Genomic DNA, 27,390 nt, shown 5'->3' with positions numbered 1-27,390 from the left:
TGGGGTGTTTACATTTTTTAGAATGTAGAATGTAGGGAAAAATTGTAAGGGACTACTGGTTTTCAGCAGGGCATGAAGGGGAAACAAACTTTTCTGCATATACTTGATCAGAGAATGGTAAGGAAGGTTACTTCAGTTTGTCCGTTGGACAGATAGTAACACCAGTATTTCTGTCAAACATTGTGCTAGATCCTAGAGGAAGTCCTTTTGCCTTGGAAGAAAGAATACCAGCTCCAGTAACAAACTAAAATAGCTGCTTAATTTTGCCTCAGAGTGAGAGGGCAGAAATAGATGTCCATGCTTGGCCTTTGCTCTATCAGGAACAGTCACGTGGATTGACACAGGAAGGTAGGCATGTAAGTAGTCCATGGACATAGTTCCTTCAAGTAACTGCATGAAAAGAATAGGTAGGTGATGAGTAAATGAATTATACCATCTGGCATCCTAAGGAGTCCACTGTACAAGTGTAGGGAAAATTAAATTAGAAAAAATTCCTGTCAAATTCCTTGACAGGGAAGGAAGGGCTTACATTCAATGACAGAGCTTCAATAATTTTCTTTTTCAATCCTATAGCAGACATCAACTTGGATATATCAAAGCCTTTGAAAGCAAACCTGAGCTTTACCAAGTTGGATCAGATAAACAATTTATTAAAGAGGATAAGAAGCACACACAGCAAAGAGACTTCAGCCCCATTGGACACCATGCTGAATAAGGATGAGTTTCCAACCTCAAAATGTTTCTGTGGAAAGTTGTCTAAACCTAAAGTTCATGGTGATGGAGCACAAAAGATTCCATTTCAAGAAAACATGTGGAGAACGGTTTCTTGCTTTCAAAAAATTTCTGTCCATACCACTCAGATAGTGGTCTCCATGGAAACTGTTCCCCATCCTGATAAACCATGCCTGTTAGCATCTTTATCAAACCTCAGTGGAAGCCTTAATGTCAAAACAGCACAAAAAGTACCTGGTAAGTCACAGAAAGGGGGAGAGGGAGATGATACATGATCTGTTAACATCTGAAAATGTGTAATTTTAAAGATTCATATTATGTAGAGGTTAAAAGTTTTAAGGACCATTACAGATGGGGACATTTCTGGTTTGTGACCTTATTTGAAGAGAATTCTATAACAAATCCTTTGAACCTAAATATCTTAACACCGTAAATTAAAGTGTTTGTATCCATTTCTTCAGGCATGTTCCTACAAATGTCTGTAAAATTGTCCACTTCTAAATTCCTTTTTACCTGAAATAACTGTAGTGGAACCGTGGAGTATCAAGTTTTGTGAACCCTTAGAGCAGTGGATCTCAAAGCATGGTCTCAGAACCTTGCTTAGAACAGCATTAGCATCGCCTAGGAACTTATTAGAAATGCCACATTTCAGACCCTGCCCCTGACCTACTGAATTAAAAAGCTCTGGACATGGGGCCCAGAAATTTGTGTTCCCAAAGCTCTATAGGTGATTCTGACGCACTATATTAAGTCACTGGTAACAATTTATTAAAAAGAAAGAAATTGTTCTGGTGGCAGGTGTGCTTACACAAAGTGTAGCAACTTTGTTCAACTTTGCAAGGACAATGCCATTGATCGTGCCAACAGTACCTGGCAGAGAAAGGCTATGCTTCAGTACCCAGCCTAACAAACAGTGGTGTGGACCCTGCAAACTGGATGGCACTGATGAGGGGAAAGGTGAGAAATTAACAGGCAATGATGTCTACATTGTTCTCTTTGGTTACCATGACTAAAATGTTAGTGCTTTTTCACACTGAATCAAACAGGGTAAGCAGAAGGAATGGGAGGAGAGGAAGAGAAAAAAAAGACAAGGTACAGGTGGGAAGTAGCAGTTTTCAATCACAGAACCTGCTACTGTTGTAGTTCGGGGCACAATGCCAGAAATTTTACTTCGAAAAGTAAAGACACCAAAAAGGAAACATTTTTTTCCACTTTAATTTGCAGGAAAGAATTGGGGTTAGAGGGACAGTACAGGGGATAAAGTAAATCCTGAAACTATATGCAACTTCATTGCTTACTAAAAAGTAGTTAAGTAGCAGCTGGAGAATCACTGGAACTTAGTTCCTTATAGCCAGTTTGGGCACAGTAGTTTAAGAGATAAAGGAAAAGCTTTATGGTTGAAAAGTATGAATTTTAGGCCAAAAAGTAGATGATTTATTTCTTTCTCACCAGAAATATTTGTGACCAAGCCAGCTAAAAGCACTTTTTTTTTATTGTCTTAAAAGTTAGAAATGAAAAATGTAAGTTCCATGGGACATGAAAGACCATGAAACACTGGAGGCTACAATGTCTGATTTATCCACAAATTGCAACCCACACAGCACTGGCCCTTTCCCATGCCTTTCCAGTGGTACCTTAATCATAGCAGGGAAAGGTTAGGATGCAAACAGAGGGAAATAATTTAAATGGATTCTACTCAATTCTAGGTCCTTTTCTGTCTTGTTTTATTCATTTGCTACTCATATTTTACCCACTCTTAATGGTGTCTGTCCTCAAAAAAACATCTCTATAATGTCATTAAAATCCTCTTGCTGAGCTCTACAAGACAGTGAACTCATTCTGCTTTTGTAATTCGGTTTTTTCCCCCTTCACACTAGAAAAACTACATGCCCTATCCCTTTTACAATTATGCCCTTCAATCTAGTTAAACACAGAAATAGAAACTATAGCTCCTACAAAGACATACTTTATACAAGTCTAATATGTAGTGTCCAACACACGTTCTCAAGTAGTTACTTGTGTCAATTAATCAAATCAAATTGAAATGAGCTATTTAACAGGAACAATTTTATTATGAGAACATAATGAACGCCAACTCTGTTTTCTCTACATTTCTCCTTAATATGGTGGCATGCTCAAACAGTTTAAGAAGATAACAAAGTTAGCAAAATAATAATTATAATTAAGTAAAATGAGATTGTGTTAAATTCAAGTTATTACTGATGGCTGATTTCTGGGAGATTATAGTTGAGAGATTATTACCTACTTTTCAAAAACTGACTTTTATCTAAGCAAAACTTTTTAAAAGTAGACATAATTTTTAAACTTCGGACATTAATTTCATTATATAGTTGAGTATCTTAAAAAGTCATGCTTTGCAACCTGAATGAATTACACTCAAATATATATGCAAGGTACATTTTTGATGGGTGGTAAAAAGTATCCCTCACCGCCGCCCCCCCCAAAAAAAAACCTCCCACCAGTAGTTATATTTCTATTTGTATTCTGCAAGTGACATCACTCTGCATTAAACTAAACTTTTTTGTGGTATATCTTTGAGCTCAACAGAGTTAATGTCAGATTTTTACAGTTTGAACCTAATACAGAAATACTTAACTGTGTCTTTGATTTTACAGTTTATATAACTATTGTGACCATCTGCAGCAGCTGCACTTTTCAAATTATTTGTTGAACCAAATTGAGCACAGTGACAAAAGTAGTCATCTCAGATGTACTCTTAAACAGAGAAAGGAAAAGGAGCATTGCCTTCGTACAGTATAGCCATCTGTTGTACAGATGTTATTGTATAGAATGACTTAAGATAAAATAATTGTAGAAAAATTTCATTAAAACCTCAACAATTTGCACTTGTTTATGCGAATCTGCATAACTCCCCAATGAGACAACACACTTGGGGTTTCTTCGGTTCTCACTCACTTTCTCTTTGATCCTTTTTGATGTGCTGATTTTAATAAACACAGTCAAAAATATCATGGAAAAAACTACAAAGGAACAATTATAGCAGCAGAAACTACTCTAATCCCTAGCTTACGCAAGCTATTTTTAGTGAAATATTTTTTTTAACACTCTTTATGTGACAATGTTACATAAACAGGGTAAAAACAGTCCTTTCCAGATGAGTTTTAATTTAGGAGCTGAAATAGATTTGTAATGCCAGAAGAATCTTACGGTCTAAGTAATATTTAGAGAAACACAAGGGGGGAACGTGTTGTAGGCATGTTTCCTCACTTCTGCAAGGTACAAAAAATATTTGAGTTCGTCTAATAATCGTGTTTTTTTTTTTATCATCTCAACTGTCATAAGCTTATGGGAAGAGTATGGGAAAGAGAATAAAAAAAGCAGGAAGGGGAAAAGTTAATCTTCTTCCTGAGACATTGGCAATACATTTAAATCTAGGACATTTTCATATTCATTTACTGTTTTTTTTACAACAAAACATATGCAAAGTATTCACCGAAATGTTTTCTCAATTTGAAATAAAATGAAATGGTTAAATATTTTTAACTTAAAAAAAGAAAGCCGCAAGTTCTTCTTAGCTTTCTGTACTGTCATGTGACCCTAAACTGAGTTTCAAAGGACTTGATTTTTTCCTAGTTCTACTCTGCAGATGCTAGTGTAACAGTGACTTATAATAACCTAATTTGTATTTCTGCTGGATACTTTATGTTCTCCCATATGTCTTTGGTAAAATGGCTCTAAAGTTCTGACTTTAGTAGATGTAATGCTTAGATTTTTTTTAATGGTATATAATATTGAAAAAAACCCAAATGAATCTCATTTAGAGACTGTATCTTATTTTCTGAAACATTTTAAGGCTGGTAGTGTTTCTTTGCTATCTGTTAAATCCATCCCATTCTCTAGTGTGTTCTTTTTAAAAACAACCTCCTTCCCTCTACCTACACATATAACACAATCTTTTTTGCCATTTGAAGTATGTCCTTTTGGAGAAACCATAAGTATATAGCTATAAATTGTGAACACAGTGTAGCACTTTACACAGGCAGGGTGGGGAGTGAGCTGCAGACTTTAGCTCCCCTTGTCAAGAGTAAATTATGGCTCTATTAGGGCGTCACTCCTTGGATTTTGGCAAATGAGGGTACACGATTCAGGCTGCAAAATGGCTGTACTTTAGACTGCCTTGCTTTTGCTCAGGGACACTTAGATTAGCAACCTCCACGATAAGGAGAAGGGAAATAGGATATGAACAAGTTCAGTCGCACAGAAGGTTGGGGGCAGAGTCTAAGTGAGGCCATCTTGGCTCGCGTTTTAGTCAGAATTGGGGAAACGTTGCAAGGATCCCTTATCCACAGGCACTTATGAGACTTGCCATCTGAGGCAGAAAACAATGAGTTGAACTCCTTCTGGTCAAAGGGCTGCTACTTAAATAACTTTCACTACCCCAGCCTCTGTCATCCAGATGCACTTATGTTTGCTTATAAACAAAAGTAGAGAGAAAAAAAAAGTGTAACCACATTATTTTTCACATATACAAATGCCTCTTCTCGTGTTCACGGAATTTGAGACCAATAAACCATTAAGAACCTCAAGTTCCTTTTCATGTACTAAAAAGTGAAACCCAGTCATTAATTGATACAAAGTGGAGCTCCAGCTTCTCATACCAGAGTTAACGGGATCTCCTGAGGAAAATCTCTTAAGGCGTTGTCATAGTTGTTGGATGCTGCAGAAATGCAAGTAAGCCTAAGGGGAAATCAAACATTAAATTAGATATGACTACCTGAAATAATATGTTGCAATAGTGAGCTATTTACAACACCCCAAAGACTTTTGTTTCTTTTAGAAAGAAACCGCTCCTCTTTCCAGTGCCTGAACAATAGGAAATGAATTCTTTGACAGTGAAAACCAGAGGACAGACCTAACTTTCAGGCCGCCATTGAGGATTGAAGTGGGAGTAAAGCGTGTAGACAGCTATACAAATCACTGACACACCTTAATGAATATTGGGTGTGGGCATCAGGGTCCTGTCAGTTTTGACACTGTGTCCCAAGTAGCTTAAACCCAACACTCAAGGAAAGGTGGAGACCTCATTGGGTCTGTAACATCTGGGATTTTATTTGTCATTTTGGCATACCCCGCAAGCGCAAAAGAAAGAGTAAAAGGGGATTATCTTGACAATGAAATGAGTTACTGAATCTTGTGATAATGAAAAGCAGAAGAATTCTAATGCCTTTCTATGGTCCCTGAGGTAGAGGTGCGTTTATAGTTTTACAGAAGTAAAACGTAGACAGGCAGAACAGATGGCCTAGAGTCCGTGAAACATGACACCCCTCACCTCAGAACTGAGTACCACTATTAATCCTGGTCAGATTCCCTCTTATTACTTTATAACAAGGTTCAAAGTTGCTACTGATGAACTGGCATGTACCTCTTGTTTTACTCTTAAAGTATCTATAGATTACGGATTTTTTTCAACAGTGATATTTTTCTGTATATCCTGATGGACTTTTGAGACATTCAAAAGAAGTAGAATAGAAAGTTCTAAAGATTAAATGGGAAATAAGTAGAAAAAGTAAAATTACCATGATTTTTTTTTTCAAAATAATGTTTCATATTATTTCTCTAATACAGTGGGAAATAAAAACCATAAATGTATAAGATGCTTTGTGGGGAGTAATTCTCTTGTCCTCTTAGAAATCACATGCAGTGGAGAGGAAATCCCACCATACAAATTTTATTCTCCTTTTTGTAATTGTTACATACAATAATATTAGATTAGCTGGAATTTTGGGTAATAGTAAGCAATACCAATACTATTATCTTAGATCTTTTTTCACACCCTTAGAAAGAGAGGTAACAAATTAAGAATGTTTGATGTCTTTAAAAAAAAAAAAAAGAAACACTGGGAGATAAATGCTGTTCAGACATGTTTATATAGTTACTCTTTTGTTTAACCAAATTATATTAATGCAGTCTTCCACATCTTTCATTTGGGATACTTACATTTTTGTTTTAAAAGGTGTGCGCATCTTTTTAAATGTCTGTTAGGCAATTATTGTTCTTCATATACGTTTTTTGTTTTAGTGCTATTATGTTGCTATAGCTGCTTTGGATTCCAGTGGGAAATTTTTTAAATGCATAGGATATTACCTTTAGAAATTAAGAAGATAACCCCTGGGTTGAATTTCTAATGTGTTAAAAGTCACCTAATAAGCAGCTAACTTAGGATGTCGAGTACTATCATGTGCTCTGGTGTAGTGAACATGATGTACCTGCCCAGCCTTTCGTAGAGGGAGATGATCTCATCTCAGAGAGATAACCATCTCTGACTTTTTCTTCTGATTCATCATCGACCTGAACTCCATTTGAACCTTGTTAGACAAAAAACAAGCAGAATTCCTGGCCCAAACTATAAAATATAATTAAGCCCTTTTGAAATGATGTGTAAAAGAACATTGCTGTACCCCCACTTATAACCACTACCACCACCACAACCAATAAAGTTAAATCAAGCACTGCCTGTAATGGATTAAAATAATAAATGTTCCTGGATTTCAGTGTTTGAAGTACTTGAAGAAAACAGGCTCCCAGCAGCCTGGGTAGCTGAATGCAGGAGAGACATTTATTAATGACGAGTTCAAGGATTTGGCCTGTTTAAGATCATTACTTTCTGTTTACCGTGTGTTATACATCTTTTATATTTTTACACAGCCCACATGTGTCCACATGCAATAACGAAAGCTTTTTTTCCAACAAAAGAATTGTTAATTGTGTAAATACGGTTCTCTTGGGGAATGTGAAGTCTTCATAGGACTCTGCTCCCCGCTAATGAGAAATCCAGTACAATTATAGTCTTCCAAGTATATCCACCTTCAATCTTGTATCTAGCTAACTTGGTCTATTTCTTCCTATTGTTTTTAGTTACCAAATTGTGAACTTAATCTAGACTACTAGAAACTGTTGGCCTTAGGTTAGATATTTTAGAATCATGTCCCGTGGCAGTGGATTTTGTATATCTTAAGTTCTATAGAAAAAGAAATGCTTTTCATTTCTTCTCCTACTTTTAACAAAGGTATGATAAAGAGTGATTTCTCTAGTTTTAGATACATTTGGGAAGGGGAAAGGGCAACTGATAAAAATTTCCTATATATACCTACTTAAAACAATGTTCCATGGATGGGAGGAAAATGGGCCTTTGAGACAACAAAAATGCAATCAGTTGACATAAAGATACCTTACTGCAAAGTGCCATAAGAGAAGAAAGTTTCCAGCCCTGATAATTAAGTAGTGGAGATCTTAATAGCTTCTCTGCATCTTAATGGTAGCACCTTACAGGTTAGTATTAGATGCAATGGACAAGAATTATTGTAGCCTTCGGTGCTGGGACTGTGGATAAAGAGAAGATCAGGAATAAATCTTTCTCCCCCACTCTACCAAATTTGTGGCAGCATTTAGTTTTGTCTGTGGTCACAGCAAATTGCCCTCTCATCCACATAAGTCATGAGTAGGCTATTTGCTAGGAAAGTTTCTGGCAAAGCAACCTCGTCAGTGATGAGTGACTGAGGACAAATCTGAGATGTTCTTTTACTCTCTGGCTGGGCCTCTGGACCTGTAGGCTATGTTGGCATAACATACCGAGGCCATGTGAGACAGCTGGAGACAGGAAAAAGCATTTATCCACAACCGGTTGCCAGTTGGAAAAATGAAATTACTAAGAGTGAACTAATAGCAATAGTTTTTATAGAGCAACCTGGTGCTGGAAGTAGGCAGACAGAATCTGAGCCCTAGCCCTGCTACTTACTGGCCTTTGATGATGGTAAAAGTTACAACACAGCTCATTTCCAAAATGAAGGCAAAAATACCTAATTCACAGGCCTGTTGAAAGGATTAGGTGAGATAATGTACTCAGGGTACCCTACACATTCTGGCACAAATTTATTAAATTTCTCAATAAATAATGGTCTTTTTTTGTATCTTCCTCCTCATCCCTCTCCCAACACCACATGACTGCCCAAATCATTGATCATTAAATTGTTGAAATCAAAGTCATCGTAAAGATCATCCTTTTCTTTACCAAGAATCCTTTTTTAATCTTTTTCTTGGGATCCCTGGGTGGCGCAGCGGTTTAGCGCCTGCCTTTGGCCCAGGGCGTGATCCTGGAGACCCGGGATCGAATCCCACGTCGGGCTCCCGGTGCATGGAGCCTGCTTCTCCCTCTGCCTGTGTCTCTGCCTCTGTCTCTGCCTCTGTCTCTGTCTCTCTCTCTCTCTCTCTCTCTCTCTCTGTGACTATCATAAATAAATAAAAATTAAAAAAATTTAAAAAAAAAAAATTTTTCTGGGATCCCTGGGTGGCGCAGCGGTTTAGCGCCTGCCTTTGGCCCAGGGCGCGATCCTGGAGACCCGGGATCGAATCCCACGTCGGGCTCCCGGTGCATGGAGCCTGCTTCTCTCTCTGCCTATGTCTCTGCCTCTCTCTCTCTCTCTGTGTGTGACTATCATAAATAAATAAAAATTTTAAAAAAAAAATTTTTTTTCTGGGCACCTGGGTGGCTCAGGTGGTTAAGCGTCTGCCTTTGGCTCAGGTCATGATCCCAGGGTCCTGGGATCAAGCCCTGCATCATCTCCCTGCTCAGAGGGGAGTCTGCTTCTCCCTCTCCCTCTGCCCATCCCCCTACCACCTTGTTCATCCTTGCTCTGTCACTCTCTCAAATAAATAAATAAAATCTTTAAAAAGTAAATTTGATGATTAATTTTCCCTTTCTGTGAAAGAAAAAAAGTCCTATTCCTGTTACTTGTTATTTTTAAAATAAATCTTTAAAAAAAAATCTTTAAAAAAAATCTTTAAAAAATCTTTAAAAAAATTTTTTTTTCTTCCTCACTTTTTGAGGCACCCTGATGCTTCACTGTTATGCAAATTGACCTGGAGATGTATCTGACCCAATCTTGATGATTTTCTAGTAGCCTTAGATTATTTCCAGCTGTATAAAAAAATACCTGGATGTGTTTTGCTAGCACATGTCATCACTGAGTGCTCTTTCTCATGACATACGGAAGCACTGATTCAGATTGCATTTTGCACAGTCAGCATGTAGAGAATAGGAGCCTTACCAAGTGTCTAGTGGAGACTGAGCTGGCAGCATTTTGTAAACATTCTCTAAAACAAGTGGTTTGCATTTATTAGTCTCCTGAAGGAGTATTTTAAAGGTCATGGAACTACTTGTTCCTTGAACTAAATTTTTATACTCAATGAAAAGTATGTCAGTATGCAAACCAAGCAAGGTGATTTCTGTTTATCATTCCAATTGTTTCTAAAATTACTTCTCAATATTGTGACACCTCATTTAGTTTAATTAAATATCTGCCATTACTTTGCTAGGGCTGAAATTAAAAATATAAACACATATTTTTGAAAGACACCAATGGAAAAATCAGGCAAAAAAGCATTCTGTTAAATGGAAGGGAGTAGAAGAGGTTCTGTACTCGGTTAAAATGACCTGATCACACAATTGCTAAATGCAGTGTGGGGTCCTGGATTGGATCCTAGAACAGGAAAGAGACATGAGGGGAGCGATGTGAAATTCAAATAAAGTATGTAAATTAGTTAGTAGTACTACAGTTGATTTACTGGCTCTTGAGAATCATGCTATAGCTCACATAAGTTGTTAACTTTAAGGGAAGCTGACTGAAGGATATCAACTTTGCTCTAAAAGACTAAAATTGTTTCAAAGTTAAAAGATTTTAAAAACGACCTGGTAAGTGTTTGAGTAACTGGTAATATTCATGCTTTAAAAGTTTAAGTGACCGGGATCCCTGGGTGGCGCAGCGGTTTGGCGCCTGCCTTTGGCCCAGGGCGCGATCCTGGAGACCCGGGATCGAATCCCACATCGGGCTCCCGGTGAATGGAGCCTGCTTCTCCCTCCGCCTGTGTCTCTGCCTCTCTCTCTCTCTCTGTGACTATCATAAATAAATAAAAAATTAAAAAAAAAAAAAGATTTTAAAAGTTTAAGTGACCATTTAAAATCTTGCACTTCCATGGCATATGCCTTTATTTTTTTTCTTCTTCCCATATTATTTTTTGGAAATTTAACGGGGAAATTAACAGTTCAGAAAATGTAAAGGATAGCACATCAAACAGCTATACATTCACCAGCTAGAACAAATGTAAACATATTGTCATATTTGCAATATGTGCACAGAGGTAAAATACCATGAAATCGTTCAACCTTTTCCAGTGCTAAGAAGATAGCTCCTTCTAATTCTTAAATTTGGTCATTTTATCCAACAGTGCTTATAGTCCTCTAGGAAGGAGACTCACACATTCCTTAATTCACTTTCTGTTGCCATTTATACCAGATTTGAAATGTAGAAGTGTCCAGTTTACATGAACTGTGATTATTCTCTGTGGCCCTGGGTTTATTATGTGGGTGGTGATACATAAAATAAGATTCATTTTATCCCAAGGAAGGTATTTAGCATGTTTCCTGATTTAAAAAAAAAAAATGAACAAACAAAAAAAAGGGGATGATGTCCTCATAGGCTGGCTTCTCACAGAGTGAAAGAAAGGGAAAAGGAAAATTAATAGCCCTGTCATGAGTCCCAGGGATTATTTTCATATTTTGTGGTAAAAGTGTGAAGTTTGGTTTACCATTTCTAAATGACCCTTTGTGAAATTCATCACCACTCTTTATTATTAAGCAATCATCATAATCCCTTATTACTGGTTATTTACACCCACCAAGATTAAAACCACTTAAACTAACATGTTTTTCTATTATTGTGTTGTAGCTTTTTAAAAATGTAGCAGGAAATGTCCAAAAGGAAACAGACTCTATCTTAAACTTAAAGCTGGTATTTGTAGGTGAACCTGGTGGCACAGATGACCTGAACCTCTTATCTAGGAGCAAAGCCACCGTCAACTGGTGTATGTAGTCAGGGTAGTGCAGCAAATGGGCACGTGGGGATGAGTTAAATCAGTTGCATAAGCCTTAAAAGTGAACCACACCTCACTTCCTTGTAAGTGTATGGCACAAGAGAACAGAGAAGGGGACAGAAGGGACCAAACAGGGCACATTTATGTCTACAGGTGTTTTTTTTTTCTTTTTCATTTATTTATTCATTCATTCATTCATGAGAGACACAGAGAGAGAGGCAGAGACATAGGCAGAGGGAGAAGCAGACTCCCTGCGGGGAGCTCGATGCAGGACTCGATCCCAGGACTCTGGGATCACAACCTGAGCCAAAGGCAGTTGCTCAACCACTGAGCTACCCAGCCATCCCAGTCATGTGTTTTCTTAATGCTTTTAGACAGTGCCTGTTCTGTGTCCTTACTGCCAACATGAGCATCTTAAATTCTCTATGTGTTTAAACAAGTCCATGATCAATGCTGGTCGACCTGAAATAGAAGCAAGTCCAAACTGTAAAAGGATTACAAAGGTTTAAGAAGAGAGTGAGGAGTAGACTGTTAGGGAAAAGAAAAGAAAAAAAATGAAGACAATGTACATATACGTACACAAATACTTATTAGAAAGAATTAACAGCACAAAAGAGAATACAAAGCAAAAAAAAAAAAACAGATTTGTTTGATACTAGGGAAGCGTCCATGTTTTTTAAGAGTTCACTTGCTTAATATCTGTTAAGATTCCATATTACACATGTTGGTTGTTTTTTCCCCTCTAGTACTTCATGAGATCTCGGAACATGAGGCTGATAAACTGCCAAGGAAAAATCTGACATGAGAGAAACTTGTAAATTATTTATTTTACCTTTGTAATCCAGTGTACATATATAGCAGATGACCAATAAACATTGGTTGAATAATAAATGCATTCACGTGTAAATATCAAGGTAGAGGTGATCCCAGATATCCAGAAGCCTTTCAGATAGAAACATGGGAGTAGCACTTAGCATGTTAAGAAATGAAGCATGATTATGAATACTGTTATAATAAATTGTCCTTAAAGCCATGAGGTAGAGAAATTCACTGGAATAAGAGATTGGACATGAGGGAAAAGAATAGAAACTGTGGGTTACCCTTGGCAATCCCTTTACTTGGAGACTGTATATCGGTTGGGATGCTTTAGCTTATACATGACAGAAAATCGGACCTAAGCTGATTTAAGCAGTCTCATGTAGGTGAAAAGCTTGGAACCAGTGGTGTCCTTGGACATGGTGGAATCCATTACATCTCCCTTCTGTGTTACACAGCTTCAGCCTCACACCCCACATGGTGGCTGCCAGCAGCTGCAGCGCCTTCATTTTCTTAACTTCAAAGCAGAGAGCAAGAAGAAAGGTCACTTTCCCAAAAGTATTACTGCACTTGATTGGTTTTCATTGACTCTCATGCTCATCCCTAAGCCAAATCAAACTGGTTTTCATTGACTCTCATGCTCATCCCTAAGCCAAATCAAACTCCGGAGAGTATCAAACATGAAAATCAAAAAGTCTGGCAAGTTTCAAGCCCTGCTAGCCTACTTTCTGGCAAAGCAGTCCTTAGATTCACTTAGTGTTGAAATAAAGCTATGGCTGTAACAGTGCCTGCTTCAGGTGTAAGATCTCTGTATCTCAGGTACAGTGTGCCTCCTCCCGTCCTCCTCACAGTTTACCTGAGTCTGGCTGGCTTTCTGATTCTTGTTGCCGGCTCCCAAGTGTTGACCTGATCATTGGCTTCCTGCTTATGGGCCATTTTCCTGAGGTTACAGTCCCTACCTTTATCTTTATTCTCCTAAGAATTCTAGGTATCTCATTCTCTCTACCCAAGCAAAAAAGAATAGGATTTGTATGATAACAGTGAAGTGTTCATGTGTTTACAGATGTATGTAGTAACACAAAAGCCATCAATATTCCTATATTTGTTTGTAATGATTCAAGTTTAGATTTTTTTCATATCTTTCCTTACCCCAGACAGTAAATACTAATTGTATAACTTTGGAGAATTAAGAAAAGCTTTCCATCAACCCTACTTAAGTTCTACTTTGTGAAAAGAGAAGCACTTTCTGAGGAATATATGTAAGATATAAGTATGTAAATTTTGTCATTCTAGTACTAATTTTTAAGTAAAACCTCAGAAACTAACTTAGTACAGTATCAGTATTATGAGTAGCTCCCACATAGTAGAAATATCTAGTAAGATCCAAGTTCTGTATGTATTAGGCTACTACTATAAAGATGTTATCATATGCTTATAAACATCTTTGTATAAATGAAAGCTGTTATAGAGTAAGAAAGGTAATCTCCTTCATCTGTATGCTCCAGACAAAATGTTGTCAAGCCCATTCTTAACAAGACTTCTGCAGATAAATATAAGCCCTTTCTTTTCTTTGATAATTACCTTTGCTCCCATGAAGTTGTCCTTTATGTCTGTCTTCGTTCTTCTGCTTTAATTTTCACCACTTCAAAGTGATATTTTAGGGATGATTAGAAATCAGCACTTTAGAGGGAGCATTTGGCAGGTTTCTCACTGTCATAGGGAGAGGTATAAATAAAGAAAGGCAGAAGGCTAGAAACCACTCTGTGGTACTGTATTAGAACCAGAAGTATCAGTGTGAATTCATGATTTTTAATATATGGTCTGATCGATAGGTACAGAAATACAAATGTGTGTGTTTAAACATGGGTGGTATATATACATAGACTTCTTTCTTAGCCCTCTCTGCTGAGACAGCCTAGAAGCAGTGACACCCTAGTAGCAATGAGCATACCCACTGCCCAGATTTTGTTTTCGAGGTACCATTCTTTAGCAAAAGAAACCCAGGCTCTTTGGAGAAATGGCTGATGCCATAGATGAGATGGGAAGAATACAAGATAAGCCTAAAACATCTTTGATGGCCAGAAAGTAAAGAAGTTCTCCAAAAATGATGGTGGTATATCAAAAGGACACAGGACCCAACTTGAAGGGATTCTCAGTTCCCAGAGTTGGTTCAATTGAAGCAACAAAGTAAATGATAGATTATAACCTATAAAATAAAATAAGTACCTGTGGGTCCATAGTAATACAAATACATAATTGAACTAATAGACGGCATAGAAAGGACAGTCCATTTTACCACAGAATGCTAGTTAAGTGTAGGAGAGTAAGAACACTGGGAAAAAACATTGTCACATACCACAGTAATAATTGCAGGCAAGAACCGTAGATGGATGCTGAAACATTTGTGGGTAAAAGTTTAGTATGAAAAAGGATAGATACTTGCATGATCTTCATATATCTCCCCCCACAAGATATTTTTATTTTCATATGAAAAAATAGCAATGTTACAGTGGCAAAAGACACCATTTTAGCCATGTGATCAGAGTTAATATTGCCAGTTGTAAAACATCAATATCACAGACCCTAATATGATACACTGAGAAGGGCGTCAGTTTTCTGGGATTCTTGCCAAAAATGTATAACTTCATTCTAATGAGAAAACATCAGATAAACTCAAATTGAGAGACATCCTGCAAAATAATTGGCCCGGACTGTTCAAGAGCATCAAGGTCACTAAACACAAAGCTAGAGGATCTGTCACAGATTAAAGGAGACTAAGGAGACCTGACAGCTAAGTTCAGTAGGGATCCTAGTTTGGATCCTGGACCTTAAAAAGGACATTAGTGGAGGGGGGGGGGGAGGCAAAATTTACATAAGATCTGTAGATCACTTAATAGCAAGATATCAATGTTGATTTCAGTGTTTCTGGTAGAGAGGTATATGGGAACTCTGTATATTTTTGCAACTTTTAGGTGATTCTAGCATCATTTCAAAATAGAAAGGATTTTGTGTGATTTCTTTTAGAGGAGGGGGACTTGGAATGGATGGTTTCTAAGGTCTGTTCCATCCAACCTTATTATTCTATGACAGAGTGATGCAAAATGAAGAATGGCAAAGATTTAAGCACTTTTCTCTTTTGTTTGTCAATTAAGAAATATGTTGACACTGATGAAATTAGGTTCAGATTTTACACTGGCAATTCAGTTTGGTGGGATATATCCTGAAGAGCTACTGTTGTGCTCAGTACTATACTGAGTAAGATGGTCTTTGCCTCCAAGATAGTCAGTCTACTAAAGCTTGAAAATTTTGTCATTTAGCTTACCAAAGTCTCCCATGATTGTTTTATAATAATGGAGATGGATAGAATGATCTGGAAATTAAGTCTTGGAATAAGAGAACAAGAGCCCCCAAAGGGGGCCCCCAAGATTTTTTAAATCTGAGTGTCTGGTGAGGTAGTGATAAACATCAAATAAGCAACCTAGAAGGCCTTTGGTACAAAATATTTTGTATACAAGGAACCAAAAGAATATTCACATTAAGATTACTATCAGGTAGTTGGGTAGTAGGGCAGAGTGAAGATGCATGTATTGGGAAATGTAATTCTAACATCCCCTAAATACTCATTTGCTGGATAACTGTACTGAATCAAGCCTGTACTTTCATATAATCCCATTATAAGAAATTTCGAATGCTAATTTGGTATGTTTCATTTAGCTGATATTTACTGTTAAGAAGTAAATATTTCAGGCAATGTAATGCAGTTAAGTCAGGAAGTTATGACTTGAGTTCTAAACTACATTAATGAAGATGGTTTTTGATTCTTGGGTATTTGGGAGCCTGGTTCTTTTTTTTTAACTTTCTGTGGTATTATTTTTTTCTTTAAGTGAGAAAGAAAGTTGTGTATCAAGAAAGTTGTGTAAATGAAATGGAAATCTTAGTGCCATAATATGGTTGAAAGAATTTATGAAACTGGTTCCTACTGTCCTAATTATTAACAAAAGTCTTAGCCCCAACTTACATGAGTGCAGTGTCTTCCATGCAAGATTAGAAGTTATGTATCTTATTTCTGCAGTAGGAGCATACAACCTGTATGAAGTTTTCAAGTCTCCACAGAATTGAAAAGTCAGTGTGGGTACTATACTTTGAAACGTGTATACTATGGGCCTAAGGTGTTTTTTAATCTTTCATCTCTTTTAAAGATCAAATATCATTAGAAAAATAAGCCATGGGCATTACAAACGTGGTCTAGTGAAATTCAATATTCACAATGACAATTCAGAATATGAGCTCCTTGGGGGAAAGTTAACCCACCACTCTTAACTTTGCATCCAAATATCTTCAAGTGTGCTGTTAGTTTTATGAAAAGGTTTTGATCTACACTTCTAGTTTAAGTTCAAAAGAAAACCTACATTTTAAAGTGTATTCCTTTTCTGGGTATATTTACTTTGAACTATAGCATATAGTTTTTCTCGTAAATCTAACCTGCCACTATCTGTTTTTAAGGCTTTGTAAACTTCAAGTGGTTATGATGTGTGAAGTTTGGATTAAACTACAATTTTTAGAAAACACATGTTATATATTTTGATTGTTTTGAATTTTAGCCTGGGCCGGTCAAAAACTTGAGTGTCTAGCAGAGTAAAACACTATACTCTGTTACTATAAGAAATCACAGAAAATTACCCTTTCCCATCATGTGACAATAGATAAATGAAGCAGCTGTTCCTACTCTTAATGTAGTTGTTTGAAAAACTTGCACAATTTAATGAAAATGCCTCTACTCATAAAACTTAAAATGCTCACACATGGAAAAAGTCATAATGTTTTGGCAAATATTTCTTTGTTAGAAATGTGAATGAGGCCTACCTGCTTTATAACTAGAATTCTCTGTAAGTGGCATACAACTGTGGGAGAAAGCCAACTGAAAAAGACTCTGACAAAGGATGAATTAATGCTCTTAAGAAATACAGATAATTCTTGCTCAAACATACTTTTTTGATAAGGAATAATTATAATATATATGCCCCTCTCCTTTTTTTTTTTCCAGGTGTAATTCTTGGGTCATCATTTCTACTTAACATTAATGATTTTCTACTTAAAACAAGTCTCAAAGAAAGAAATCGGATTCTGATAGGACCGTGCTGTGCTAATGCCAATCTGGAAGCTAAATGGTGTAAACACAGTGGCAATCCAGGCCCAGAACAGTCCATACCAAAAATATCCATTGATTTACAAGGAGGTCTGCTACAGGTCTGTGGGGATTGGCCACATTTTTACCATAAGTCTTCAACTAGCCTTTGTTCTTTTTTTGAACTGTTTCACTAAATCTTGATATGGTGAGAAAGAGTATTATCAGATTGATCTTTTATTAAGCCTTTTTTTTTAAGATTTTATTTATTTATTCATGAGAGACACAGAGAGAGAGAGAGAGAGAGAGAGAGAGACCCAGACAGAGGGAGAAGCAGGCTCCCAATAGGGAGCCCAATGTGGGACTCGATCCAGGGACTCCAGGATCACGCCCTGAGCCCAAGGCAGATGCTTAACCACTGAGCCACCCAGGTGTCCCTTAATAAGCTTTTTCTTAACAGTTTTATTGAGATATGGCCACCTATCATATAATTCACCTAAATAAAGTGTACAATTCAGTGGATTTTTTAGTATATTCATAAAGTGTCCTCATTACTACAATCCATTTTTAGAACATTTTCACATACACACACACCCCTCAAAACCCTGTACCCATTAGCATTCATTCCCCATTATACTCTAATCCTCTCTCTAGGTCTGGGCAACTACTAATCCATTTTCTCACTCTGCATATTTGTTCTAGACATTTCATGTAAATGGAATTATATAATCTGTGGTCTTCTGTGACTGGCTTCTTTCACCTAGCATAGTTTTTTCAAGATTCATCCATGTTGTACCAGGTGCCAATACTTTGTTCCTTTTTATGGGCCAAATAATATTCCAATGTATGGCCATACCAAGTTTATCCTTTTATCAATATATAGACGTTTGGGTTCTTTTCCACTTTGGGCTATTATGATTGGAGCTGCTAGGAACATTTGTATACAAGCTTTTGTGCAGACATGTCTTCATTTCTCTTGGATATGTGACTAGGAGTAGAATTGCTGGGTCATTAAGCTTTTTTCTAATTATGGACTTCTCTAATTACAAAGTAGTCAACTTGTCTCAAGCACAGTGTCATCAGCAATATATAAAAACCATTTGCCAATGGCAGGTTCCATTGGCACCTGCCATTGATAATTAACGCTTGACATATAATCAGTTGTAGCCTTTTAATGCATTTGATTTATAGCCATATATGGACTATGTGAGAATATGCAACTTATTTCTTTACCGAGTTATCAAGAAATAAGGTAACTTCCTATTTGGATGGACTTGAATATATTCTTTATGTGATTTGATGTCCTCCAAGTTTGACATAAATCCAAAAATCTTGAGAAATTCACAATTACAGAATATGGAAATGGCTAATTTGTTAATAATGGAGGTATATATGAAATTCTTGTTTTCATCTAAAAATTGTTTTGTCTTGACTTTTCACCAGTTTTCTTACTGACATGGAGCTAGATGTGGAAGGATTCATAACTGCTTTGTATTGCTTAGGAGATGTTCACCATCTATCAGAAACCTTCATGTGATTTCATGTTATTTTATCAACAATATTAACTGTATTACCATTTTCCCAAGACAGCAAAGCAACTCCTCATTAAAATCAATATTAAGACAGAAACATAGTATATCATCTCTATGTTATAAAGTTGCTGTCTCTTGACAATTTAAAGTCTAGAGTAGGGATCCCTGGGTGGCACAGCGATTTGGCGCCTGCCTTTGGCTCAGGGCGCGATCCTGAAGACCCTGGATCGAATCCCATGTTGAGCTCCCGGTACATGGAGCCTGCTTCTCCCTCTGCCTATGTCTCTGCCTCTGTGTGTGTGTGTGTGTGACTATCATAAATTTAAAAAAATAATAAAATAAAAAATAAAAAATAAAGCCTAGAGTATAGCATTCAACTCCCTAGCTTGACTTTTCACCTATCTCTATTTTTCAGGATCCAATAAAAATAAGACTGATGAGAACAGTAAACTTAGTATCATATTTCTTATCTTTATTTCTGTTGCCTTAATTCCAGAGAACGGGACCCAAACTTAGGTTTAAAATTTAACCACGGGTATAGGATTATTTTTTTTCACTTCTTTATATTTTTTCTCTCTTCTGTGTTAATCTGGTTCTCTTAGAAATAATGGTTGTATTGCCTTTATCCAGTATATTCAGGAAAATGTAAATTATTGACATTTTGAATCCTTTGACATTAATCATTATTACCCACTGGTCATACTTTTGTTCTGGACTAATACATTTCACATGTAGAGAAAGAGAATCTAATCCTCTTTATCAGAGGATTGATGATTATCAGAGAAAATACCAAGGCCTTTGTTCTGAAACTCTGCTGAATCCCCTGTACGACTGATTCTCAGGGGCTGTGGAATACTGGATGTTGGTACATTCTCACTGAACATGGAAGTTGGGAGCCATCTGAGTTCAAGTTCATTAAGCATCTTCCCTCTCTTCTTTTCTAAAAAATAGAAGTGCAAAGAAAGGAACCTTATAATTAAGATGTATTTAATCTCATGACAAAATGTAGGAAGCTATTCCACAAAGTTATTATTATTTTGTTAACATTTTGACCTAGAGGATCTTCATTGCCTTCTCTCAGACTGTAATAGGTATTGTTTTCTCACTTAGCTAAGTTAACTCATAAACATAACCTCACATTCACATAATTTCATTGGTAATTCAGCATTGAAAACTCATGGTTATTCACACAATATATAATGTAATTGATTTTCTTGTTTTTATGTGTTTATTTAAGTAATAGAATTTCATCCCATAGGTCAATTACTTAGAAATTATAGTTGTCAATAATTAAATTGAACATAATTATGGTCTTGCATTAATTCTAGTGTGATTGTGGCTAATTATCCTTAAGTATTCATTTGTATTTAAAAGACACTAAAATTTTTCATATGATTCTTAAAGGTTTTCTGGGGTCAAGAACATTTGAATTGTTTAGTTCTTCTACATGAATTACTCAGTGGATACCTTAACGAGAAGGGAAATTTTGAAGTGCAAGTTCCTGAAGCAGTGCCACAAATGCCATCTCCTATAGAAATGAACCAGATGTTTAAAAGTGAACAAAGTTCAGATGACCTACGGACAGGCCTATTTCAGTATATAAGAGATGCTGGTAAGTAACAACAGCTTCAGTATGAGAGAGAATTTTGACCGTACATTCACTAAATAACACATCAAAATCACTTAAACTACATTAATACCTGCAGTACAAAAATAGGAGAGACTCAGTCTCTCTTAAGAGGAAATTCTTAATATATTCCTGTCTCAAATTATATAAAAATAACCAGCCAGCTTCTTTATATTCTTATCCTTCATGCTTATAATGTTCTCTTTCTGTAATAAATCAACATGCTCCCGTTCAAAAGCATACAATTAATTATTTTTTCATTTAACAGAACCTTTGAAAATGCCTGGTGTCTATGAAGTCGTGTTTTACAATGAAACTGAAGACAGCTCAGGGATGATGTTATGGAGATATCCAGAACCTAGAGTGCTCACCCTTGTACGGATAACCCCTGTGCCCTTCAACACCACAGAGGATCCAGATATTAGCACAGCAGACCTTGGTGATATGCTACAGGTAGGTAATGACTATTCGTTTTTAAATAAAAGCTTTGTGGAAAAGTGCTGATTATATACTAGGAAAAAAGATTAGATCATACCCATTTTTCCCATAAATAGTATGAGAGAAATACACACAAGTATACATATGTATGTATGTATGTATGTATACTTATGTATACATACATAAAACAAATTTTAAAATAGGGAGTAGTGTACTTCAGATTCCTGATACATGACGATTTTGAGAGTTCTCAATTCTACTCTTAGCCCTTTTGTAGGTAGGTTATGTTACATATTCTCTAATTGTAATTGTTATTCAGTTCACTGCACATTTTTCGAGTACCCACCATGTGCTGACACTCTTCAGCATTTCTAGAACTGTTCTATGAAATAAAATATGTCCACATAAGGCCAGAACGGATGACTCAGTTTTCATGTTCATTTCCAGCACTGAGAATGGTCTTATGCTTAAGATAGCTAATAGGAAAACTAGCTAACCAGTGATCATATTCTGTATGATTTTATTAAAGTTTATTGCTTGTCATTTCCCTGACTTTAATGTAAATGTATTACTGATATCACCACATTATCATTCTACTTATCTACTTATTCTGTAGACCTGAATTTCTACAAAATTGTTTTCCTCTAGTTTGCCACCTATCACTAGATCACACAACCATCTACTCAGAACAGTGAGATTGCTGTCTTTCCCTGACCCCTCACATCCAATTCATCAACAAGTCCTGTCATTTCTGCCTCTAAAATATGTCCCTATTCCATCTACTTCTCTCTTTTTATTGGTACAACTGGAGTCCAGGCTGCCACTTCCTATTCCCTGCTATAGTAGCTTCCTAATTGGTCTAAATGATTCCATCCTTGACTCCTTGTAATGCATGTTCCAAACAACAGCTAATGTGATCTTTTAAAAATGTAGATCAAGTCACATCACTCCTCTAACTTAGAATCTGATGGTGCCTTCTACTACTTCTTGGAACAAAAAACAACCATCTTGCAATTGCCTATAAGGACCTATGAGGTTTGCCCTGCCTACCTCACTGACTTAGTCTCATGCCTCTTTCCATTCCTTACTATGCTCCAAATGTACTGGCCTTTTTTCCCTTTGAGCATACCACTTGAGAGTCATTTCCCTTGCTCTGTTCCCCCCCAACTTTGTCAGTTTGGTACCAGCTCAAATGTCTTGTCACAGCTGGTTCACTACCACTTCTTTTTTTTCCCTGCTTCTTTATTCTAAACCAAATTACCTTGTTTTACTTTCTTTAACACCTATAAAGAAAGAATTATTATACGCATTTATTTATTTAACTGCTCATGGTCTTTTTCTCTCTACGATTAGAAAATAAGTTCCTTAAGGGCACCTGGGTGGCTCAGTCACTTAAGCATCCAACTCTTAATTCCGGCTCAGGTCATGATCTCAGGGTCCAGGGATCAAGCCCTCATTAGACTCCATGCTCAGTGGGAAGTCTGCTTGGTTTCTCTCTCTCCCCCTCTGTCCCTCCCCCAACACATGCCCTCTCTCTTTAAGCAGATTCCATGCCTAGCGGGGAGCCTGATATGGGGCTTCATCTCACAACTCTGAGATCATGACCTGAACAAAATCAAGAGTCAGTTGCTTAACCGACTGAGCCACCCAGATGCCCCCAAACTTTTTTTAATGAGTGCTCTGTACTTGCTTTAAAGACTTTCTTATTTTAGAGAGAGAAAGAGAAAGCATGAGGGAGAGGGGCAGAGGGAAAGAGAGTCTTAAGCAAACTCCACACTGAGTGTGGAGCCAGATGCGAGGCCCAATCCCATGACCCAAGATCACAACCCAAACAGAATCCAAGAGTCAGTTGCCCAACCAACTCTACCACCCAGGGTCTCCAATGAGTGCTCTGTACTTAAATCAGAGGAATCCAAGATTCATAGTAACATATTAGCATATTAACATTAATATATTCTTATTTTATTCTTGTTTAAGTTTCTGATTATATATAGTCAGATATTCACCTTCTGAATTGATAGCACTAAAATTTCTCATCATTTTGTCAAGTGAACTTGAATGTGCAGAACTATAATTTGCCAAGATCTCAGTAGTCCTTAATTTAATTTTTTCTTGTGATGAGAATTTTTAAGATCTACTCTCTTAGCAATTTTACTTTGATTCTTTAAATTTGTTTCTCCTCCTATTAAGATTATATTCATAATTATCTTCTCTACCAGCATTCTTAGATTATTTTTGCTAAGTAAAATAACAATATCTTTGAAGACTGCGGTCTTACTAGACTTGCCCAAATGCAGAACATCTTTAGTATTTTCAGCCAAAATGACAATACTTATATTTCAAATTTTCAGCATCATGTAAGTGTAAGGGCTTCTTTCTAACTGCTTTTGTGGGTTCTTATTTATAACTAAATGTTAACACATTTATTAATATAAGTCTGATAACTATTAGTGGTATTAAATAAGGCATTTGAGATAGTAAGTACATTCACTGCAGACATGTTCTTTATCTTTTCACTGATATTGGAGAGGCAGAAGAACATTCTGGTTAAGAAGATAAACACTAGCCAGAGTGCTAGATGTCACCTTAGACATCTATAAGACATCTATAAGACAACTTACTCTCTCAGTCTCAGGTTTTTGTTTTGCTTTTGTTTTTTTCATCACTAAAATGAGGCTATTAATAATGTGATGATTATAGGAATTAATGTTTGAAAGACAAATACAAATACAAACAATGCCTGGCACACAGCATGTGCTATTTAATATTTAAGTATGAGTACTACTGTGGTGACATGTATTATTTTGTATTTTCAAAAGTCTTTTCATCAAATAGAAGTATAGGCTAGACCAGAGAGAATGGAAGCTGCTGGGCAGCCTGGGTGGCTCAGCAGTTTAGTGCCGCCTTCAGCCCAGGGCGTGATCCTGGAGACCCAGGATCGAGTCCCACATCGGGTTCCCTGCATGGAGCCTGCTTCTCCCTCTGCCTGTGTCTCTGCCTCTCTCTCTCTCCTCTCTGTGTTTCTCATGAATAAATAAATAAAATCTTTAAAAGAGAGAGAGAGAGAGAGAAAGAGAAAGAGAGAGAATGGAGGCTGCTGATTTCCCAGACCAGCCAGTGTAGTCCATGACATCTGGGACAGCCCCAGGGTCTAGACAGTGGATTTGTCACATAAGCAAAGCACTGATGAAGGAAGCCTGACAGGTTGCAACAAGCAAACAGTTGGTATTAGAAAGGTTTCACGTCTTGTTGGAGAGATAGGAACTGAGATGTGGGCAGAGTTCAAGGACAGGGATGCTGGTCTAAGAAGCAAGAGGGAATTAGCCTCCTGTAAGTTGAAAGGGAGAGCTTGATCCCAGCGGTAAGAACACCCAGAATCAACAACTGGAATGGAGAATAAAGCAGGACTGGCAGGAGGTTGCCAGGCTGCTGAGCTCCTGGGCTAATCCTTATGTTCCTCTGACTAAGAGCAGAGTTTGACCCAAGGGTTGGGGTAAGCCTCATTTGCAGAAATAACTCTCTGGGTTGCAATCTTAGAACTATACAAACTATTTTGTTTCCTTGGAGCTTCTGTTGAGAACAGAAAACATGTTGTGTGAATCACAGCTTTGATTCAGTATGACAGCTTTTTCCTTGAGCACTTGCAGCCCCAGATCTTGGGCTTCTGGGGATTCAGCTCCTCAACTGAACACTGGAGTTAATGTTATTTACCTCTCAGAGATGTTACCATAATTGAATGAAACGTTATGGCTAAAACAAATAAATGCCTTACACATAGTGAGCTTTCAATAAATGTTCATTTCTTTTCCTCCACTCCTCCTTAACAAGCAAATGTCTGGACCACTAAAAGAACCATCTAAGTACAATTCCAGCCTTCATCTCTCTTCCTTTAAACTATCCTAAGTTCTTAAAGGAACAGTTGGATTGTATCAATTCCTTGAGAAAAGTTTTCAATGATTCTGGCAGACCGGTAGACTGACCTTGAGGGCCTCTCTCAAGGACCTTGACTGACCTCCCCACCCCCTCACCCAGCTTTACTTCTCACTCCATTACAGATGATCTACCTTATAGTCAAACCTGCCTATTCAGCATTTACCAAACCTGCCAATGACAGCCCACTTCCATACTCCCTCTTCATTTGAATCTCTTTCTCTGCTGAAATCTTACCCACAGTTCCAAATAGCCCAAATGCCCTCTACTCCTTGAAGCCTTACCTGGATGCTATCTCCAAACATAGTACTTCCTTCTTCTGTAGTCCTCCATAGCACCACTTTTATGCTATTTCTTACTTATTCCTCACGTTTCAACTGTGTGTTCATATCTTGTCTCCAGTAAATTGTAGTTTCCAAAGGCAATGATTGTATCAAATCTGTCATTATGTCCCGTATAGTATCCACTGCACTGGATATGCTCCATATATCAAATGGATGGATGAATGAATGAAGTCCATGTTTCTATTTTGTATTATTCAAAAGTATTACTCTGTTTGTCATAATTTTATGAGGCTATTGAATGAGCTTTGGTTTTGCAAACTGAATTATGTCAAGATGCATTGTGTTATGCTTCACTGGTATTATCTACCATAAACACACAGTCTAATGTCATTACATTACATAGACTTTTGGTGAGATCATTGAATGTACTGCCAAGCCCATTGCCCCCTAGACAGAGGCTAGTTCTTAAATACAAAGATAAGTTAATCTCTCTGGTTTTAGCCCTAAAAACAGAATTAAGTTTGGTTCACTTTTTTCTTGAGGACCATTTAGTTCATAAAAAAACCAACCTTTTAGAGGTCACTTATGTACAGAACCCTCAGATTTGTCTGTATATATACCTTTCCATGATTGATAATGGCATTTATAAACAGGCTTCCCATATGAGTTTATAGAATTTATTTGACAATGGTAATGAAAGATGTGGAAAACATGTTTAGAATATTAACTTAACCATAGGTTCTGAATAAGGACCCTGAAATTAATATTCACAGAAAGCAAAAGGAGCTTATTTTAGGTCAGTTTATAATTTTATCATGTTAAATTTTAAGTATTAGCAGTATACTTAGGTATCAATAAAATTACTACTTGTAGGGTAGAATAATGTCGTCAACCTAGAAGGAATGTTGTATCATTTTAAATGAATTTACACATTAGAATTTCTGGCACTGTGTCTGGCACATTCTGAGTTTTCATTTCCTCATCCTGTTGTGTATGCTGCCTACTCAGGACTCAATTTTAGAAATAGACATGTACCCAGATTGTGAAATTTTAATCCATTTTTGGAGTAAAGTTAATAACGGATATTTTAATTCTTGCACAGATCTGTCATATTACTTATTCTGATTCTCTCAATACTGTATTATTCTTGTTTCCTTTTTATTTTCATTTATGTGTTATACTAAATTTTTAGATATCTTCATTTGGTATATGGGAATAGGCCAAACTAAATATCATTTTTCCTCAAGGATATTAAGAGTATAAAGCTTGAGCATTCAAGACAAACACGAAGGGACTGGAGTCACTGAAGCAATTTAAAAAGATAGGTAAAAGTAAAGAGGTAAATTGGAAGATGAGTTTGGCATTGATAACATGTAATGTGGATTAAGGGGAAAGATGTAAAAGCCAAAGTCAGGAATTCCTCCAAATGTAAGAAACATCTAGGGTGTACATAAAATTCTTAGTGTTAATGTTACAGGAGAAGGAAAGAAAACATTTAAGTAACTTGAGGAAAATTAACACAGGTTCACAAAAGTTTACACCAATAGAATTAAATAGATACTTAGATTCAGATCTATACCTTCAGAAAATGTGAATATAACTAACAAAGGAAATAAAAATCTCTGTCATTTTTATTTCCACTTCATAGCATTTCTCTCTGACAAAGAATTATTTGATATCTTCTCAGTATAGTGTAGGATAGTACAATGTATAGACAGTGAGGATATAAAGAGATTGATCTGTCCCTACTCTTACGAGGTTTATAATTTACTTGAAAATAGAGGGCATGGTTGCATATGCAAACTCATAAGATAGAATAGCTAAATATAAAGATAGACCCACACATTTTTACAGAAGAATCCTGTAATTGGGAGAATTCTGACATCTGTAAAGTAAATTGAATTGGGAACAAAAAATAATTTATTACAGAAGTTGTATGATTTCATAGCCCTTTCTCAGTTAAAAAGGCATTTTCAAGCTTCAGAATTTAGTGCAGAA

General features: G+C 36.7%; 1 protein-coding gene across 17 annotated transcripts in view; it reads left to right on the top strand.

Moving 5' to 3' along the window:
- VPS13B (vacuolar protein sorting 13 homolog B) overlaps positions 1 to 27,390 on the top strand; it is a 727,825-nt gene that overhangs the window by 570,561 nt on the left and 129,874 nt on the right. For 15 of the 17 annotated variants that reach the window (XM_072734208.1, XM_072734211.1, XM_072734206.1 and 12 more), the window contains 4 exons: positions 574 to 969; positions 17,501 to 17,703; positions 20,518 to 20,725; positions 21,009 to 21,193. In XM_072734208.1, the coding sequence (XP_072590309.1) occupies positions 574 to 969; positions 17,501 to 17,703; positions 20,518 to 20,725; positions 21,009 to 21,193 (992 nt within the window). The remainder of the gene's footprint in view (positions 1 to 573; positions 970 to 17,500; positions 17,704 to 20,517; positions 20,726 to 21,008; positions 21,194 to 27,390) is intronic. The other 2 variants (XM_072734207.1, XM_072734210.1) reach the window with 1 other exon arrangement.

Source organism: Vulpes vulpes, chromosome 13 (assembly GCF_048418805.1).
Source record: "Vulpes vulpes isolate BD-2025 chromosome 13, VulVul3, whole genome shotgun sequence".
Classification (NCBI taxonomy): domain Eukaryota; kingdom Metazoa; phylum Chordata; class Mammalia; order Carnivora; family Canidae; genus Vulpes; species Vulpes vulpes.
The sequence above is the reverse complement of the archived record's forward strand: the minus strand, read 5'-3'. Positions and strand labels throughout refer to the sequence as shown.